At 34.4% G+C, this 20,484-nt stretch overlaps 1 protein-coding gene across 1 annotated transcript in view; it reads left to right on the forward strand.

The window, feature by feature from the left end:
* The window catches only part of PTPRQ (protein tyrosine phosphatase receptor type Q), a 245,430-nt gene that overhangs the window by 72,349 nt on the left and 152,597 nt on the right, over positions 1–20,484 (forward strand). Inside the window, exons 17-24 of the mRNA XM_081796296.1 lie at positions 1,355–1,532; positions 2,830–2,991; positions 3,099–3,278; positions 4,116–4,223; positions 4,363–4,644; positions 15,568–15,750; positions 16,115–16,216; positions 19,948–20,068. Of these exons, the coding sequence (XP_081652422.1) occupies positions 1,355–1,532; positions 2,830–2,991; positions 3,099–3,278; positions 4,116–4,223; positions 4,363–4,644; positions 15,568–15,750; positions 16,115–16,216; positions 19,948–20,068 (1,316 nt within the window). The remainder of the gene's footprint in view (positions 1–1,354; positions 1,533–2,829; positions 2,992–3,098; positions 3,279–4,115; positions 4,224–4,362; positions 4,645–15,567; positions 15,751–16,114; positions 16,217–19,947; positions 20,069–20,484) is intronic.

The following is a 20,484-nucleotide window of genomic DNA, read 5'->3' on the forward strand; positions in this document are numbered from 1 at the left end:
AAGCAGAACTTGAAAGGGAATAGACCAAAAGCGGGTAGTTCTTGCAGTGTTTTCTATTTTTTCAAAATGATTTTATCTTGGAAAATTTTGAACAGATATGAGTAGAGAATGTAGTAACCCCCATTTGCCCATCACCTGGATTCAGTAATTAACTTCCTGCCATTCTTGTGCCAGCTGTTTCCTATTGTTGCTGTTGCTTGGATATATTTTGAGATAAATTCCAGACTTCATTTTGTTCCTCCATGCCTAACTAAGAACAAATCTCTAAAAGTCATGGACATTTTGGTTCATACAGTGATTCCATCCTCACAACTATCAGAATTACTAATATATCTTGGTATCATCTAATATCTAGAACATATTCAAATTTCCCTGATTGTCTTCAAAGCCTATGTTGGTATGTATATATACGTATATATGTATTTATGTATATATGTATATATACGAATTAGAATCCAGAGTCTACACATTTCATTTGGTTGTTAAGTTTCTTAAGGCAACATTTACTTCGATTAATGTTTACTCTTATTTTCAAGGTTGAAAAACTACACAAAATACCTAATTCTATTTGGACCAAATACCCTTTCCTCAATTAGTTATGCTGTGTTGGGAAGGCGAAGGGAGAGAGTCACCTTGCTATCCAAATAGAAACTCCTACTGTATCTATCTGTAATGTGCCCTGATATTTTCACTTCAGTGTCTGTTACTTTGGTGAACTTGACATGTGTGAAGTACATTATGGGATCCAGGAGCAATTGCAGGTACTTAAAATATTCGTTAGGCCGAGAGCCTTGGAAAGGCTGTTTAAAAGCTATTACCATGCAGTTCTGTTCTTGTCTATAACTTCAACTGATTATAGATAAATTACCATTATTGATGTATCAAGCAGGCATGCAGGCCTCTTATACCTCATATACAAATGAGAACACACAGAGAACCAAAACATATTTTAATAAGGCAGTATGCCTAAAACACTTAGTTTTGAGGGTGGATAGTTTTAAAATAGTCTAGTTATGAAACCTTTGTATAAGGATGTCTAATTTTATAATAAAGTAACTCCAATCAGAAACAAGTATCTCCTTCATTCAAAAATATGGCATTGATCTCTTAAGATAATGGAGTGATGAGAATGTGTCAAAATGATGCAGGAATTTAGTAGCTTTAGAATGAAATCTGGTAATGTAATGGAGACAGTAGCCATGGAAATAATATTATCTTTTTGCAAAGAGTGATTCCAAAGTTACTAGTTTTCTTTAACTAAATACTTGAGTGAAGTATTTAAGTGTAGCTTAACAACAGCTATTAAGTGTAGCTGTTACAAATGGTCATTGTAAATGTCTGTCTTTAATTACAGTATATAAATGATCCCATGGCTCCAGAAACTGTGAACATAGTAGAGTCAATGGCAGAATTATTTGAGGGTTCAGCAGAGATATCTTCAGACCTGTACTCGCTTGCTTCAGCTATATATAACAGTCATCCACATAACTTTCCTGTGAGGAACAGAGCTGAAGACCAGCATTCGACAGTTGGTAGGTACAATTTTTATGTTCGTTGAAGCATTTTCAACGCCCCAGTACTAGCTAGCACAGATATGAACCTTAGCTTAGAGTTCAACCAAATTATTAATGGTTCACGGACTAGAGTCAGATTTTTTTCTTCTTCAACTGTTGGATAACCTCATGCAGCAAATGGATATGCCACACAGGCAGGAGCTGGCCCCTCCTAACCCATTTGACCTTCCTCCTAGAGAAAGTAGCACCCTAGAGTCTTTGGCCAAGCTGCATAGACAATCAGTTATTACAGTTGCCAAAGCAGGTGTGATGGGGAGGGATTAACATATCTTCAAATCATTTACAGGCCTCACACTCTCTGCAGCTTTTGACTAATAGGTTTTCAAATGTCACTAAAGGTAAATAGGTCAGAAAGTTACAACCTAGTGCATGGGGTGATAAACAGGTGTAGGTGACCCCAGTGACGTGGTGATGTCATTAGTATATACACTTGCTTGTCAGGGTCAATGGATCTTACTGTTTCTAAAAGAAGAATGTCATAAATAGCAAATTAAAAATATTTGGTTACACAACACAGATCTGAATGACTCTCTGGTCACTCTAAAATGCTAAGTTAGAAGAACATTTTTCTCATTGCCTTTTTTTCTGTTTAGTTGTTGTTTCATTCCAAATTAGAGGTGTTATTTTGTTGATGGAATAGTCAACTATATCACATTACATTCAATATGTGTTTTTTCATTTACTGATCGATTTTTTTCCTGTGCAAAGATGAGCAACACTAAAAATTAAGAAGCCTACAATTTCTGATACAGACGTTTCCTTGAGTACCTTGTTTGGCCTAATTTTTATTTAACATTGTTGGAAGCATATATTCTTAATAAAAAAAAATAGCATTACTTGAAATCCTTATTCAGACATATTTATGTGTCAGTTACCCAAGCATGCTTGCTTTAAAGCTCCATGGGCTTTAATAAAGGTATGGAGATCTTTAATTCCAAATAAAAGTCTCATTTCTATAACATTCACTTGCTACATAGCATTGGCTTATAACATTTTAATTCGTTATATTACCTAGTCTTTCATTTAATAAAATTCCTAGCTCGTCCCTTTGAGAAGGTTTTGTTTTCTCATTAATCTCATATTCCAGGATGTATTTATTATTAATTATGCATGTTTATTATTTATACATATTTTTATTATTTCATTTAAAGGAGTACACGAAGAAATTAATGGCGAATGTGAAATCAAGTTTAAGATTTCACTCTGTGAGGAAACATAATTTTGATCATAATTTTTTTAAACTGATTTCAAATAGGAACTGCAAGAAATCTGTATATCACTGACGTTTCTGCTGAGCAGCTGTCTTATGTTATCAGAAGTCTTGTACCTTTCACTGAGCACATGATTAGTGTATCTGCTTTCACCATCATGGGAGAAGGACCACCAACGGTTCTTAATGTTAGGACACATGAGCAAGGTAAGAATGTATTTCCTTTGAAATAATTACCTACAAATATTGCTCTTACACATTATAATACTTTTTTTTTCTTTCATTCACATTAATTGTTCATTCTTCTTTACAAGTGCCAAGCTCCATTCAAATTATAAACTATAAAAATATTAGTTCTTCATCTATTTTGTTATATTGGGATCCTCCAGAATACCCCAATGGAAAAATAACTCATTATACAATTTATGCAATGGAACTGGATACAAACAGAGCATTCCAGATGACCACTACAGAAAACAGCTTTCTCATAACAGGTAGAACAATCTTTTTTAAAACATTCCTGTTCTGATGAAAATATGCATCTTTCTGCCTTGAACACTGCCGGACACGTGCTGCATCATTTCAGACTTCGTTGTGCTGTGCTGCCGTGGATATCTTGAAAAATACGTGCATGAGTAACTTGATTAGATGGTTTTCTTTATCTATATTTATCTGCAAAGAAATGACATCATCAGGTTACAAGTATCATAGGTATATGTTTAACACAGGAAACTTTAGGGGCACCTGGGTGGCTTGGTCGGTTGAGCGTCCGACTTCGGCTCAGGTCATGATCTCACGGTCCGTGAGTTCAAGCCCTGCGTCGGGCTCTGTGCTGACAGCTCAGAGCCTAGAGCCTGTTTCAGATTCTGTGTCTCCCTCTCTCTCTGCCCCTCCCCTGTTCATGCTCTGTCTCAAAAATAAATAAACGTTAAAAAAATTTTTTAAACACAGGGAACTTTATATCTGTTACATCGAAATGAAGTGTTACGAGCTTGAATGAATGAACTCACCTGAAGGAACTCACCTGACATAGTGTTTGTGCCAAGTCAACACAGTCCTTGCAATGTGCCAAGTCAACACAGTCCTTGCAATGTGCCAAAAATAATTGTTCAGCTTCAGATCATTGCCCTAATATTGAGGAAAGAACTAAAATACCACCAACGTGGAAATACCCTCAAGCCCAAGGAATTTGGGGAGAATGGGATTATAAGGAAAGTGACTTGGAGAGCCAGTCTCCCAAATAAATTATTTTCACTAGTCCTATGTCAGATGGCCCTAAAATAAGAATTTTATTTCACAATCTTTGAACAAATTACCTGTTGTCATTATAGGGTTAAAGAAGTACACAAAATATAAAATGAGAGTGGCTGCCTCAACCCATGTTGGAGAAAGTTCTTTGTCTGAAGAAAATGACATCTTTGTGAGAACTCCAGAAGATGGTAAGAATTTCAGGTGCAATTTTAATAAAAAGTAACTAGTGGTTTTGCATGCTTACTGACATCTACTGTCTGTCTTTAGTGTCTGAAGCAATAAGCATGAAAGAATACATGTATTTAAAATTTTGTTTTCATCCTCCAGAACCAGAATCATCACCTCAAGATGTTAAAGTTATTGATGTTACTGCAAGTGAAATAAATTTGAAGTGGTCACCTCCTGAGAAACCTAATGGGATTATTGTTGCTTATGAAGTGCTCTATAAAAATAGGGATACCTTGTTTATGAAGAACACCTCAACCACAAACATAATTCTAAAGGACTTAAAACCTTACACCCTCTATAACATCTCTGTCAGGTCGTATACCAGATTTGGTCATGGCAATCAGTTGTCTTCTTTCCTCTCTGTAAGGACTTCTGAGACTGGTAAGTTTTTTGTTTGTTGTTTAATAATACATAGTAATGAAAGAAACATGGCTGACAATTGTCATATTGTTTATATTTTAAATAATGTAAAATTTCCTATTCTTTTTGTATAACCCAGAAATTTATCTGTTTTGTTGTTGTTGTTGTTGTTGTTGTTGTTGTTGTTGTTGTTGTTGTTGTTTTCTGGTGAGGTATGGGAAAAGGCTTGCTGTGTAAAATTTTAAAGTCTAATTTACATATACAGGAACTCCAAAATAGTACCAGTGAGTTTTTCGAATGAAAGACCTTGAGAAACCAAAGATTCTTTCAATGAACCTGTAAAATTGGAGTTGAATAACCACATGCTTTCAAATTAGGTTAAAGCAGAGACACACTCATAAGAATAGATTCCTCTGCGCCAATGAGGTATATATATAGAAAGAGATGCAGAGTGGGAGCCAGGAAGCTCATGCCTGGTTAAGCCTTGTGCAGGAGGTAGCATTTGACCTGGATCTTAAAGAGTAGGGTAGAATGGATGTTATCAAAGTCTCTGGGCTGAGGGGAGGGAGTATCCCTTCTAAAGGAAATCATGGAAGCAAGGAATTATGCACTTGTGTTTCAGTTTCAGTGATGTAAGTACAAATAGCATATTTGCTATTTTGCCTGATCTTAGTTTATTGTTTATTTTATGTTTAAAATCATATATTGGCTTAGTTTTTTGTTTATTTTATGTTTATAATTGTATAATTGGAGCATCACTCTTAAGCCAACTCTGTAATTTATGCTGAGAATTAATAACTAAATGCAAAGTTACTGTTTTGTTCCTACTTTTAAAAAATTAAATATTTATTGAATAGTTACTCATTGAACCGTGTAGAATTACTATTCCTATTGGTCATAAATGGCCAAATATCAGCAATTTCACATGGTTCATCCAGATGCTATATGTGCAGCCCCGTCTCTAACCTTGAGGATCTAGGTACCTAGTAAAGCAACTTATCTTTGACCACGAGCACCTTCTTGAGACTGGTCACTGAAATTAATAAAATGAGATGACACAAAAGAGCCCATAGAGAATGACAATAGTTGTAATTGCAGAAATGAAAGAGTAATGAAAGGAACATTTTATAGCTTTAAGAGTTATCCCTGAAGGTGAAATCTAATTGATGTTAAACTGTATATGGGCATGTTTCATTGCTTTTATTAAAGATATTGTACCTAAAGTAAGTATTTTTTTTAAGAAAAAAAATCTCCTCTTTACCTGATCTAGCTTTATAGTTTACACTGAGTCAAGGAAAGAAACAAGCATATTTTAGACACCTGCAAAGTGCACTGGGCTCTGCCTTTGGCTTTCATGAAATGTACCTTTTTAATTCTATAATAAAGCGTTAAGATATTATTATCTTCATTGCCTAATGAAAAACAGGTCTGAAGGGTTCATCCCTTCAGTAAATATTTGTAATATACCAAGCCCTACTGGGAATATAGCACTTTAAAGGAAAATGAATTTCTGACCTCCTAAAGTTAAAATTAATTGGTGGATATTTAATTGCTTAAGGTCACCCAGCTGGTAAGTGATGAAGCTGGAATTGGAACCCAACTTCGTCAGACTGGAAAGCCTATTTCCTTTCACGGTATAATCTGTTTTAGAAGCCATTGATAAAGTTGCTAAATTATAGAATATATCTAGGGTCTCTCTGTTAACTGTTGGCAGTAGTATTTTGCTGCTTGGGCTCTGCATAAGACGAGGAAGGAAAGTAAGTTTCAAAGTTACTGTTATGATATTAAACAATCACTATATGCACGAATGCTTATCAGATACTTCACTACTTAAATGGTCACAGCATCAAGAACATCTTATCTTAATGATTATCTATACAATAATCTTTTGTTGTTGTTTGCTAATTATTACATGCATTCAATCTTTTACTTAGTATTGGAAAATTAATTTAACTTTCATTTTATTTTCTGTTGTCTGATCTTAATTCAAAGGCAGGGATAATAAACCTTAAGTGAATGTAAGAATTTAACTTGACATGTAGTTAAAAGTGAGAATATTAGTTTTAGAATGTATCTTAGAAAAATACATAGAACCCTAGATACATAGATGTGGAGACCTAGAAATACTTGAGTGAAATGACTCAAAAATCAGAGTAGATGAGAAGTAATGTTGGGACTTGGAGGTAAGCTTGCTGATCATTTCAAGCCTCCAGAGTGAAGGAGAAAAATAAAGAAGGAAATAACTTACACCGTGGCTCACTAGCTCACCCATTTGGGTGAGTAAAGGGTCATTTTGATACTAGACTCTTCAGAAGCAAAACAGGTCTAATAATAGGGCATAATGTTCAATGTCCACACTTCTAATTTCTAGCTCTCTGATCTGAGTTAGGATACTCTCGATGTCTTCGCATTCTTCATCTAGATGGAAATGGTGGACAATGAAGTCTACATTAGTGACTTTTTCTATAGTATGTTTGCTACACCAGTTTTAGCTCTTTTTGCAAAAGAGGAAGCTAAAATTTTGAGTAGTCTCAACGTGTCATTTGAAGCAAGATGTATTCAAGAACAACTGTCTATCTGTTACCAAGGCTTCCTATTCTTATTAAATAAATTCTTCCTCTACTGGTATTATAAAAAAACAAGAACTCTCTTTTCAATATTGTTTCATGAGAAATTGAGGGATGTAGTTAGCAATGTGTTAATGCTGCTGGGTAAAATAAATAAATAATTTGTTCACATATTTCTCTTGATTGGGGAATCAGAGTTTACTAATGCCTAGAAGTAAAATACCCTTGTGTTCAAGCAGAAAAGCTCAATACGTTTGATCTCATGAGTGTTTGTGTATGTGTGTGTGTGTTAAGTATGTGCAGTTGACAAACAAATGAAATTAATTCATGCTTTTTTACAGAGTTCAATAATCACATAAAGAACTTTAAGTTCTCATACAAATTACCTTTTGAGGTTCTCTGTGTATTCTCTTTCCTTTTTAAGATATAACTTTATACTAAGCCTTTAACAAAATGCCTTGAATATGTCTGATTTGGGGTAATGACCACTAATGGGTAGTAACTTATATGTTGATCAAAATTTTGTATAGGACTCTATAATGAATAGCATTTAAAAATTTTTCTACATAATATTAAAACTGTGTATGCCAAACAACAATTTTTAGGCACACTCAAGGTAACTTCCCACTTCTTTTCAGATCATTGTGAACAAACTTGTTTCTTATTTTTATTTTTTAAATAGATTTAGCTTATTCCAACTGTTTGTAACAATTACTTTTTATTCATGAATTATCTATTTTACACAATACTTCTCCAATTGGACACACTGTGCTAGTTCGGAAAACTCTAAGTGCATCATTACTCTCCCAAATCAGTAAGTCATCAAGTCTGTCTTCTTTATTTCCCCTGAACCCAGCACTGGTTATCCCCTAAGGATAAATGAATAAAAATGCAAAGGATATCAGCCTGAGGTCAGGGATGCATATTTATATTCTGACTACTGGTGATAGGCGTGCAAATCCAGAGGGACAACTTAGCAAATTCCAATGAGAATTTTTCAAAATCAAAAGTTATACTGAGTTATTAAGTTCAAGCGTAGCATTACTAAATCCTTTTTTTCTTGCAATTAAAGAGCTATTCACTTCAATCTTACTTGTTTTGCTTAGCTTTGAATTTCTCTCTTGTTTTTAAATATGTTTTATGTCCAGTTGAACATATTTATTTATTCCCTGAACAGGTTTTTGTGGTTTCCATATCATATGCATTGTAGATGCAGCAGTGAGTAAGAGAAAATCCCTACTTTCTTGGAACTTAACATTCTAGAAGTTTTACAGTAAACAAATGCTATATATGATTTTGGTACCAGTGTATTCTAGGAAGAAAAGAAAATCAGGGAAAGAAGAGAGAATTAAGCAGGCTGATTAGTATTGATTAGTATTGATTAGTAAGCAGGCTATTTGAGGTAGAGGACTGAGAGAAGTCCTGTCTGAAGAAACTGTATTTGCCTGGAGACATTAACAATCTGTAGGAGTAAACTAGATGAGATTAAGGAAGAAAAATGCTTCAGAAGGAGAATAGCAATAGCCTGAAGTTCCTAAAGTAGAAAGATACTGTATGTGGTTGAGGAAGAGCAGAGCCTTTCTTTCCTTGGAGTAATCTGAGTTATGCGGAGAGAATTAGCAGATGAGGAGAGACAACCTGGCAAAGGTGGACTGTGCAGATTTTTGGGTGTCATTCTAAGAGGTTTGGAGTTTAATTGTAATGGGTAGCTATTGAAGAATTATGACAAGAACATGATATGATTTGCAGTTTTGGAAGATCATTCCTGACTATGTTGGATTTGGGAGTGAAGGAAAAAAATCACGCTTAATTACTAGGTGTTTGGTTGGAATATCTGGGTGAATGGTGGCGTTGCAGTATTACTTAGCACAATACCTGCGATTTGTTGTCTCATGGCTTCGAAGAATGAAGAGGTGGACACAAAATGAGCAGCCAGCAAAAGTTTAATAGAGTATAAGATTAGAAAGAAAGAATAGTATGGAAGCTGTCTTTACTGAGAGGGGACATTCGAAAGTGAATGTCCCTGACTATAGGCAAGGGTCCTTGTTTTATAAGGTTCTGGTCACCACCCTCCTGCCCCCACCCTTCCCCCTTGTACCTGCTCAGGCTCCACCCTTACTGGCTTGATAGTTCTAGGTGAGGGGGGTGGTCTATGGCTATACCATTCCTTTGGGTCATAGATTTTTATGGTCTACTATTTATTTTTAGTCAGGTCTTTTATCAGATTCCTGAGAGAAACCTGCGGGGTAGTAGGTGGTGTCTGTTACATTCTTAAGAGGAACCTTATGCCCTAGGGGGTTTGCTGTGGTAAGGCATTCCCAGCATTGTTCCATTGTATGTGCTTTTCCCCACCCAGAGGCCTCAGGTCCTAATCTTTCCCTTTCTGCCTATTTTATCCTATTCTTTCCCTATTATATTGGTACCATTTACTGAGACAGGGAAGCCTGGAGAAAAGGTCAGTTTGGAGGAAATTCAGTTTTGTTTTGACCATGTTTTAAATATCTGAGTACCTGTCATTAAGGCAATTGGATATGTAAGTTTGAAACTCACAGGAAGAATCCAGAGTTGAATATACAATTTGAATGAATTACCATATCTCTGGTATTCAAAGTCAAGGGATGAGATAAAGTCACATCAGAGGGAGTGTAGATAGAGATGGAAAGAAGACATACACCTATGTCCTATAGACTTGTCCTATACACCTATAGACTACACCTATACACCTATGTCCTATGCACCTATAGACTTTGGGAAGTCGAGAGGACTTAGTCAAGGACTAAGCAGAAGTGAGCAGTGGTGAGGTAAGAGGAAAAGCAGAGAAGATTGTGTAAGGCAAGTGAATAAATATTTTCAAGTAGAAGGAATTTATTTTTTAGGTCCAATTCTGGTCAGAGTGAAGAGGAGGGCACACAATTAATTAGTGGTATGGCAATATGGAGATCACTGATGACTTCATGATAGTGGGTTTCATGGAAAAAATGGGGGAAAATGCCTAACTAAAGTGAGATTAAGACAGAATGATACATTAAAAACATTAAAAGTGGAGAAAATGAGTAAAGGCAGATTTTGAGGAATTTTGATACGACATACAGGCCAAAATGGAGCAATAGTTGAAAGGACAAAGAGAATCAATAGTCTTTTTTTTTCTTTTGCTGTGATATAATGTGTGTGTTTTCACATATTTACAATATAGGAATAATTCAACACAGAGAGAAAAATCATTAACATGACAGAGGGGGAATAACTTCAGTTCTAAAGTCTCAGACTAGATAGAATAGAATCTACCACAGAAGTGGAGGGCCAGGCAAATATCCACTGACTGATGAATGGATAAAGAAGTGGTATATATACAATGGACTATTACTCAGCCATCAAAAAGAGTGAAATCTTGCCATTTGCAATGACATGGATGGAGCTAGAGAGTATTAGGCTAAATGAAATAAGTCAGAGAAAGATAAATGCCATATGATTTTAGTCATATGTGGAATTAAAGAAACAAAACAAATGAACATGGGACAGGGCAAACCAGGAAACAGACTTAATTATAGAGAACAAACTGCTCTCTATTAATTAAGAACAAACTTAATTATAGAGAACAAAGGTTACTGCAGGGGAGATGGGAGGGGGATGGTGTAAATGGGTGTTGGGTATTAAGGAAGACACTGGGTGTTGTATGTAAGTGATGAATCGCTAAATTCTACTCCTGAAACTAATATTACACTGTATGTTAACAAACTGGAATTTAAATAAAGAAGAAATGCAGGGCTAGGACTTTGAAGGGAGTTAAGTAGAGAAGGCAGTTAAAGGGAAATTGGTGGTAAGAAGATAATGTAGTTTTTTTCTGAGTGTTATTATTTTCTCAATGAAGTGAGAAGCAAGTTTATTAGCTTTGAATAAGACGGGGAGTGATATTGGATGATGGTGGACAGAAAAGATGGTGAAAAACATACGTAACAGAAGGGGAGACTGAACTGACTAAAGTAAAATAGAGGCTGCTGGGCAGTGGAAAAGATTCATTTGAAATTTGAGGTTTAAATTTAAATAAGGCTTGTTAGCTGGAGTTTTGTTTTGTTCAGACATTTTCAGCTGTTTGCTGCAGATCTGGAACTAGCAATGAAATTGGTTTAACCTGAATTGGAATTTTGCTGGAAAGCAAGATGGAAAAAGGAGTTGATGGAGATTGCTAGGGACTGGTTTTATTGGCAGGCAATGGATTCTGGCCCAAGTAAGTAGGGAGATGAGGACATAAGGGAGATGATGAACCATGAAGATTGGATGAGGGTTAAAGAATTTTTGGAGTGTCAATACAAAGAATTTTTGGAGTGCCAATACAATAAACTGTTGCCAAAGAAAGGAATACCGGTAATAACAAGATCTCAGGTATTGCCATAAAAGCTAGTGGTTAAAGTGAGGTGGAGGAAAAACTGGAATTATGGAGATCAAGGAATACAGAGTCCAGAGAATTGGAAAGATCATTTACATTGATGTTGACATCTTTTAAGACTGGTAGAAAGTCAGTCCAGTCATCTAGGTGATAAATTTTTCTTCTTGTTTTTTTTTTTTTTAAGATTTCATTTTAATTCTACTTAGTTAACATTAAGTGTTATATTAGTTTCACATGTACAATATGGTGATTCAACAATTCCATATATCACCCAGTGCTTATCATGACAGGTGCACTCCTTAATCCCCATCACCTATTTAACCCCTCCTCCTCCCCTCCTCCCCTCTTAGGTGATTAAAATTTTAAGATGTTTGAAGAAGTGGCATGGTATCACTAGATGACTGTCTTAAGGAGGGGTAGCACAAGAGTTCTTCAGGAAGAAGGAAGGAGAAATGATCTGGATATGGCAAAGATGGGCAATAAATACAGCTACTCAACTCCCAGGTTCTATCGTTATAGGGGTTGTAGGAGAAAAACAATGATTACCTGTTACCCAAGAGTGGTAAAATATAATGTTCTCAGAAGGTCCAATATTTCTCTTAGAGCCAGAAGGTTGAGAAAGCATTCAGAGTAGTTTTTGAGAATTTTTCTCAATGTAATGGGTTGGCTTGAGAAGGTAACTAGAAATTTTGAATGTATGCAAAAACATTATATTGTGCAGAATTATATTGCTACATTAAACTATGTATTAAATTACAATTCTTCCCAAAGTTTTAGAAATATCAATATTCTTCCATCAGTTTTTCCTATTAAGTGTGCCTTAGATGAAATACACTTCATAACAGGTAACAAGTGGGGACAAGTGGTTTTGCATCCACATTTTCAAGGCTTTTGAATTTTGTTTTTCTGCTTCGTTAAATTTACTAGTAGCAACTTAAATATCTATTATATATTGAGTGCCAATATATAGGTTCAATTCTTTCTTTTGAAATGAATACTCTTTTTTAAAGTTTATTTATTTTGAGAGAGAGAGAGAGAGAGAGAGAGAGAGAGAGAGAGAGAATGAGCTGGGGAGGGGCGGAGGGGGGGAACAGAGGATCCAAAGTGGGTTTTGTGCTGGCAGCAGATAGCCCAGTGCAGGACTCAAACCCACGACCATGAGATCATGGCCTGAGCCAAAGTATGACAGTTAACCAACCAAGCCACCCAAGCGCCCCTGAAAGGAAACATTCTTATAATAGGACTTTATAATGGCAATAATGTTTATGTCGTTAGTTTATGTTGTTTAACCCCTCAAATTAGTCATTACTGTTATTGTTCCCATGCAGGCAATTTTTAAACCATTATCTTTGCAACTGTGGTTTTTCATCTCCAGTAAATATTTTTCTGCCTAAAATGCATTGTTTATAACTTCATTCATTGAGGATTTTCTGGTTTTGTTCATCGGAATATGTTTTTATCTGCTCTTGTTAATTTTTCTGGGGATAGAATTCTCATTTTTCAGTTGAGGTCAATTGTCAGTCTAATTGTCATTCCTATGTAGATGATCTGTTTTGTTTTGTTTTGTTTTGTTTTGTTTCTGGTGCTGTTAAGATCTTCTCTACTTTGTTATTTGTACTTTTACAATGATGTGTCTAAATATGATTGTTTAAAAATATTTTCCTGCTTGGAGCTTATTGAGATTCCTTGTCCTGAACTTTGATATCTTTCAACATTTTTCAGAATTTCAGCCATTATCCTTTGAAATATTTCTTCTTCCTCCTTTCTGTTATCTATCTTAAGCTCCTTCAGTATATGCTTCATGTCTCTTATCTGCTCTTTACATTTTCTGTATTTTTTTCCTCTGAGCTCCATTGTTGATAATTTTTCAATACTGTCATTCTTTTCACTAAATTTCTCTCCATCTCTATCTAATATGCTCTTTTATACATTAAAATAATTTTAATTTCAGTTATTTTGTTTTTCTATTGTAGAAGGCCTGTCTGGTTCTCTTTCAAATCTGCTTGGCTATATGCATCATTTATTATTATCTAAAGAATAATTCTTTGCTCATATTTTCAAATCTGTTTGATCTCTTGAAATACATTAGGCATTCATATATTTATTCTTTGGTAATTTCAATATTTGAAGTCTTTTGAAGTCTCTGTGTGTGTGTGTGTGTGTGTGTGTGTGTGTGTGAGAGAGAGAGAGAGAGAGAGAGAGAGAGAGTGTGAGAGAGAGAGTGAGAGAGACAGAGAGAGACAGGGTTTTTTGTTTTTGTTTTTGTTTTTCTGTTTTCTTTGCTGTCTTTATTGGTGCCTGATTTGCTATCAGTCAGCACATTTTCCTTGAAATTTATCTGTGGTAAATTTATGTGGCCTGAGTTGAAGTTGAGTTCCTTCGGAGAGGATTTATGTTTGCTTCTGCTAGTGGCTTTTGAATAATAGCAACTCAGGATTACAGATTCATTTTCATTTAAATTCTGAAGTGAACGTTTTTTCAGGCTATCTAGGTAGCATGGATTTGAGCCACATAGACTCATAGGAATAGGCATGCACTTCCAAAACTGCATAATTTTTTTTTCTTTTTTGCATCTTTATCCAGAGAGCAGCGAGAAAAAAAATTCTCCTCTGTCCTCTTTTGCATGGTGGGTTTACTTCTCACTCCCCTTTCCCTGGTGAACATACCATATTGCACAAGAACAGCAGCTACCACTCACACTGAATTCTGTGGTACTCTGCAGAAGAATTCAAGGTACCCCCTGGAATTGTCCACTAACATGGTTGAATTTGCATTCTTTTGGCTTTCCAGCTTATTATGCAGGGATATCCCTTACTCTTCTGTTGGCCCAAGTCTTTCGGTTCTTTATCTGGCACTCCGCATAGCTGTTTTGCAAAAACTCAACCTCACCAGGATTGACCAGTACCCTTCAAGACAAAGCTGGCATTAGTACCAGCTTCCATTTCACAATACCTGTTTTTACTGTGTTTTTGTGTATGTGTAATTTAATTTTTTTTTTTTTTTGCTTTTGCTTTTTGGCCACCACAGATTTCCAGTTTTGTTGTCAACTCTTCAATTCCTTTAAAGAAAAGTTTGTTTTAATTTTATGAAGGGTTTTAATTGTTTTAATTAATATAGTCATTCAGTGTAGGGTATCTATTTCAATATTTACCAGAATCAGAATCCCACATGTAGTATTAGTGTTTGAACATATGTGGAGAAACTTTTTGTGACCACTGAATTCAATACAATAAGAACATTAGTAGATACATCAAACTAGTATTTTATTTAACGATATCCTATATCCTTAGGAGACTGTTTTCCTGACAGATCATAATGTGCAACATTATACTTAGGAAGGATTCCTTGCCTTGTCATACGTTATACACAAAACTAATTATTAATGTTTTATATATTATTATTATTAATGAAAGGCAGAATTGACTTTTAGGTGTTTTTCAATTTTTTTTCCATCTGTATGATCCTCAGCAATAGCTTAATACCATCTCAAATATTTTAATAAAAATATCATCTATAAGCATTATTTTGTAGAATCATAGTATGAATTTCTTTTGAGATAAAATTTTTTCTATACAGTTTTAAGTGTATAAGTTATGCGTATCTTATTCCATTTAGGATGTTTATTACAATTACACTCTAGTGAATGTTCTTATGAACATATTCTAGTGTACTTGGATCAAAACTTCAGCAAAATGGGGTGCCTGGGTGGCTCAGTCTGTTGAGTGTCTGACTTCAGCTCAGGTCATGATCTCACGGTCTGGGGTTCGAGCCCTATGTTGGGCTCTGTGCTGACATCTCAGAGCCTGGAGCCTGCTTCAGATTCTGTGTCTCCCTCTCTCTCTGCCCCTCCCCCACTCATGCTCTGTCTCTCTCTGTCAAAAAATAAATAAGCATTAAAAAAAATTTCTAAAAACTTCAGCAAAATAGATTTTTTTAAGAATATATTTTTAGGATGGAATTATTTTATGCATTTATATTTTTGTTTTTTCCCAGTGCCCGATAGTGCACCAGAAAATGTTACCTACAAAAATATATCTTCTGGAGAGATTGAGCTATCGTTCCTTCCCCCAAGTAGTCCTAATGGAATCATACAAAAATATACAATTTACATCAGGAAAAGTAGTGGAAATGAAGAAAGAGCTATAAATACAACCTCTTTGACCCAAAGCATTAAAGGTAAAAATAATATTTAATGTTGTACATTTATATTTGTACTGACAATGTGGTTATAAAATATTAGCTTGCTTTTATATTATAAGTGGTAAGTAGGATTCATTTTGTACAGAGTATGACAATACTGGCTTTTTGGTTAAATAAACTAGGAGTTTATTACAGTCACATGAAAGAATACTCAAAGTCAATCCTTTGTGACCTTATCCTATACCATTTTGTCTTTGTAATAGGACTTACTATTTGAAAGAAGTACATTTTCATTTAATTTTTACTTTTGGAAGATTAAGAGTCATTTCATAGTTTCCTTCTTGCCTATTATTAAAGGATATTTTATAAGTCTTAACTTAGCTATGTTATTTCTTTTTAGGACTGAAGAAATATACCCAATACAAGATTGAGGTGTCTGCTAGTACACTCAGGGGTGAAGGAGTTCGGAGCGCACCCATAAGTATACTGACTGAAGAGGATGGTAAATACAGTAGCGGATCCTGATATGTTTTGAATCCATCACATTTCAAAAAAAAACCATGTACATAAAATGAAGATATAATGTGAAAATTCTCTTAGATTTGGGTATCAGTTATGTGCATGTCAGCATTATACAGAAATTTCACTGTCACAGAGTAAAAGAAGCTAGCAAAGTCAGCTTTATGTTCAATAAAATCAGGTATAAAATGTTCTTCTTTGATGCTCAAGTCATCTGTGCTCTGTAAAAAATCAGTAATATTTTTTCATGGCAGTTTTTAAGGCTAAAATTTCAGTTTGAATGGTTTGAATATAAACTAATGTATGTTATGGCTGTGTTTTTCAACTTTAATGTTCATAAGAATAGACATTTACATCAGTTTTGTAGTAGATTCTGTTATGTCAACCTGCAACCTCCCCCCCTCCCTTTTTTTTTTTTTTTTTTTACTGTATTAGGACTAGCTTGATAATGAGTTCAGGCCAGTTTTTAGGTTTCTGTATGTAATTTTCCAAGATGCCATTCCTGAATGTTAATAGCCTTATTAAATATTGAATATTTAAACATATCTTTTCCTAAACCTGAATAAAATCAACTTTACTACTGAGACCACTTTACACTGGTACCTCACCAAGTTCTAGGCATATATCACGCTAAGAAAATTACTTTTGAGGAATATATTTGGGATTTGGATTTGCATTTTATGTTTTATACATTGTATATATTTGACACTGTTATTTTTATTTTTATTTCTACAAAAGGAAGTCCTATTGCCATGAGAGTTGGGCCTGGGTGTATCATAAGTGTTTTCAGGATATCTTTATTCCCCCCTCTCTTTCAAGTTTTTCCATCTTGAAGTTCAGTTGCATTCTGTGCATATTTCTAGTCATACACCAGGACAATATGTGCGTTATATATGTCTAGCAGAAGGAAGACTTTTCTTGCATTGTTCTTATTTTACTCAAAGTAATGGTCTTTGGAGCCTTCTTCTCCCAATTGAGGTCCTTCCCTATTTTTCTCTCTATGAAATTATTTCATCAGTGTCCAAGTGGGCTGCTCTGATTTGTCCCAGGTTCTAAGTCCTCTCATGGGTTGGTCTTCCCTAGTCATTACCTCTACTTATTATGCTTATTTCTCCATCAAAGTTCACCTGTCCAACTTTTAATTTTTGTCATAATTCAGTTCTTTGTGCTGAAATAAAGTGAAAATTAACTAATAAAACATCCTTTCCAATGGGACAATTGTTAAAGGCTAGAACAGAGTGGGGGTTAGCTCTTTATTTCCATCTTAGACAATGCCTAAGAAAGAGGTACTAGATAATTTATGCAATGCCCTTCTGGACATAGTACCCACTTCCCCACCCCCTAATTTAATGAAATAGTCCTGATGGTAAGAATTCGAGATCTTATATGAAGGAATCTAAACCAGTAGTGAACATATATTCCAAGAAGACAGAGCTTTTTACCACTTAAATCAATTGTTTCAAACTCTACAGTGCATCTGAATTATCTGGACTGTTAAAGTTACCATGGCAAATCACCATAGTGAACTTAGCATCTAAGTGTCTGGTCAAGTCACTGATATAATTACTAATGAATGGGGTGAAGAATAGGACCCCTTTATTGAAAAATTATGACAAATCAAGAATGGATAAAAGACTGAGATGCTTTGTATTTTGGGTATTAGGTGCTCGTTGTCCTCATGAAACTTGCAGCTCAGTGGCAGAGTTCTAAATCCAATAAGTGTATAGACAAATAGTTTTTAAACTTTAATATTTCCCCCAAATTACTCCTCAGGACAATAAGAGGCATGTTAGTTACTGAGGTAGAAGAAGTGTAGATGAGGAAGTTAAGTCTAAGATGTGACCTGAGGGAAGATGAGAGTTAGGAAAGACCATACCAGGAGGAGAAAGAGTCTTATGCATACCCGTCTCACCTATTCTCATATGCTTTGTTATGATGAATTGGACAGATTGCAAAAGATATCATTGCATTTATATATTCTAATTTTCCTCTTTCTTTAAAATAATTTTTTTTAATTTACTTTATGACTAAAAGTTTGTACCTCTTAATCCCCTGCACCAATTTCATTATTTTTTAGATTGTGTTTCAGAATACAAATGCCAAAATGATTAAAACTTAGCTTGCTATAGTAGATATATAGTATTTTGTTTAGATAGACATGTTAATTATATTTAGTTAGCAATAAAATGTTTCACGTAAAAAGGAAAATACCCAAGGATATACTGAAATTAAAAATAAAACACTTAGAATGATCTGATATTTGACATAATAGTCTTAAAGCATATTATAGAGTAGAAATACTTAGTTACAACAGATTATATTCTATCAGTGCTATTTTTGATTGAAATCCTTTTTTCCAACAATAAACGAAGGTTAAGTTTTACAAAGATGTTAGGGAAAATATCATAGGCTTTTGTTTTGACAAATGAAAGAGTTCTCAGAAGTAATTCATATCTTGGGAACTAGACATCTCCAAGTGATATACGGATTCTTGTGATAATCAATATTTGATAGCATTTTTATTGTAGTGCTAGTGAGAATAACAAATAAAAATATGAATACAGCTGTCACCATTATTCCTTAGAATTCATCTCATAAACCTTTTCTCTGCGCAGTAATTTTTTGTGTTGGAAAATCGTTGTTACTAAAATAGCAAAAGCATACATACACATTACACATGCATATGTACACATACAACTCTGGTTGAGATTATTCAGAAAATAAAAAAAGAATTTAAAATAATTCAGGTGGCATTTTCTTTAAATTGTTGGAAAAAGTGATCTGTACATGTGCTAATCTATAAATTAACATTGTTCAAAGATCTGAACAAATTCTTAAAACTTCTATCAGCTACCTATGAGTTTACTTTCCATATAACTATAACAATGATAAAAATTTTAGTAATGTATACCCTTCTATTGCAAAATTGTATATTAATGCTCTAAGACATTACTGTAGTGTTACACAGGAGCTGAGAAATGCCATTCTATATGTCTTATCTAATGTAAATATAAACTTAGCTAACTAGGTTGTAGTAATTTTTGTAGAGTTTATTTAGTGCAAAATGGCTCAGGTATTTAGATCCTTCCACTCTTCTGGTGGAATTAGAAGTAGACCCTAACCTGTCCATATTATTTATGTGCTGTTTTGCTTTTCTTTGTCACCATTCAATTTTGGAGACTCAGTGAACAGATTTTGATACTATTTTACAGTTTAGTGACAAACTGAAATTGAGGAATGTAGTTTTTATTTGTGAGGTCAGTCATTTTAACTGCTCTCCCAGTGTTATGCTTATCACTTTACCACTTCTTGAATGTGTGATTTTTTTTCCACTTCTTTTTATTGTTTGAGGAACACTTTTACTACATATTATATTTATTCACCCCAGTAGTTTTATTTTTACTAGAGGATGATAATTTACCAAGATGTACTTGAACAGTAGGTGAATCACTGTGACATACCCCTTGTTCTTTTTTCTCATGAAATATTTTTTTCCATTGAATCACAGAAACAGATGTTCTAACACCACCATGCAAAATCTCTTTTTATCATCTCATTCTGAAAGTAAACAATTAGTCTCCCATGCTCGTGGGGAAAGGCACTGCACCTGATTCATTGACCAGAATGTTTATAGTGAAAATTTTGTGCATTGCTATTTTAGCCTTCTCTTATATATGTTTAATAAAATGTATTATCCTTACCCTAACTTTTCAGCTCCTGATTCTCCCCCTCAAGGCTTCTCTGTAAAACAGTTGTCTGGTGTCACGGTGAAGTTGTCATGGCAACCACCCCTGGAGCCAAATGGAATTATCCTCTATTACACAGTTTATGTCTGGTAAGAATTTTTTTCTTTTTTGGAAATAGTTCTGAGAACAAGTATTAATCTGTAACATAATAGGAATGTAGTTTTTTTATTTCAGAATGTGATGCTACATTAGGAACCTGATTATTAATAGGCTGGTTAATATGCTTTTTTTAAGAAACAAGTTTTTCCCATATTATGTAGAAGTCCAAGCATAGTCAAATAATATAATTTTTGTACACAAAAAGTATATATTATGCATAATTATATCACACTTCTCTTAAAAGCCACTGACTTATCAACTTATGTGAATACATGCATATAATTTTAAACTCAGAGTTTTACACAAAAACTCTCTATGTCACCGTCTTTTCAGATTTCTTTGAGCAGATTAATTTCAACTAAAGTTTAACTAAAAGATATTTATTCATAAATCTGTCATTTAAGGT

The sequence above is a fragment of the Panthera onca genome, chromosome B4 (assembly GCF_046562875.1).
Source record: "Panthera onca isolate mPanOnc1 chromosome B4, mPanOnc1 haplotype 2, whole genome shotgun sequence".
Taxonomy (NCBI): domain Eukaryota; kingdom Metazoa; phylum Chordata; class Mammalia; order Carnivora; family Felidae; genus Panthera; species Panthera onca.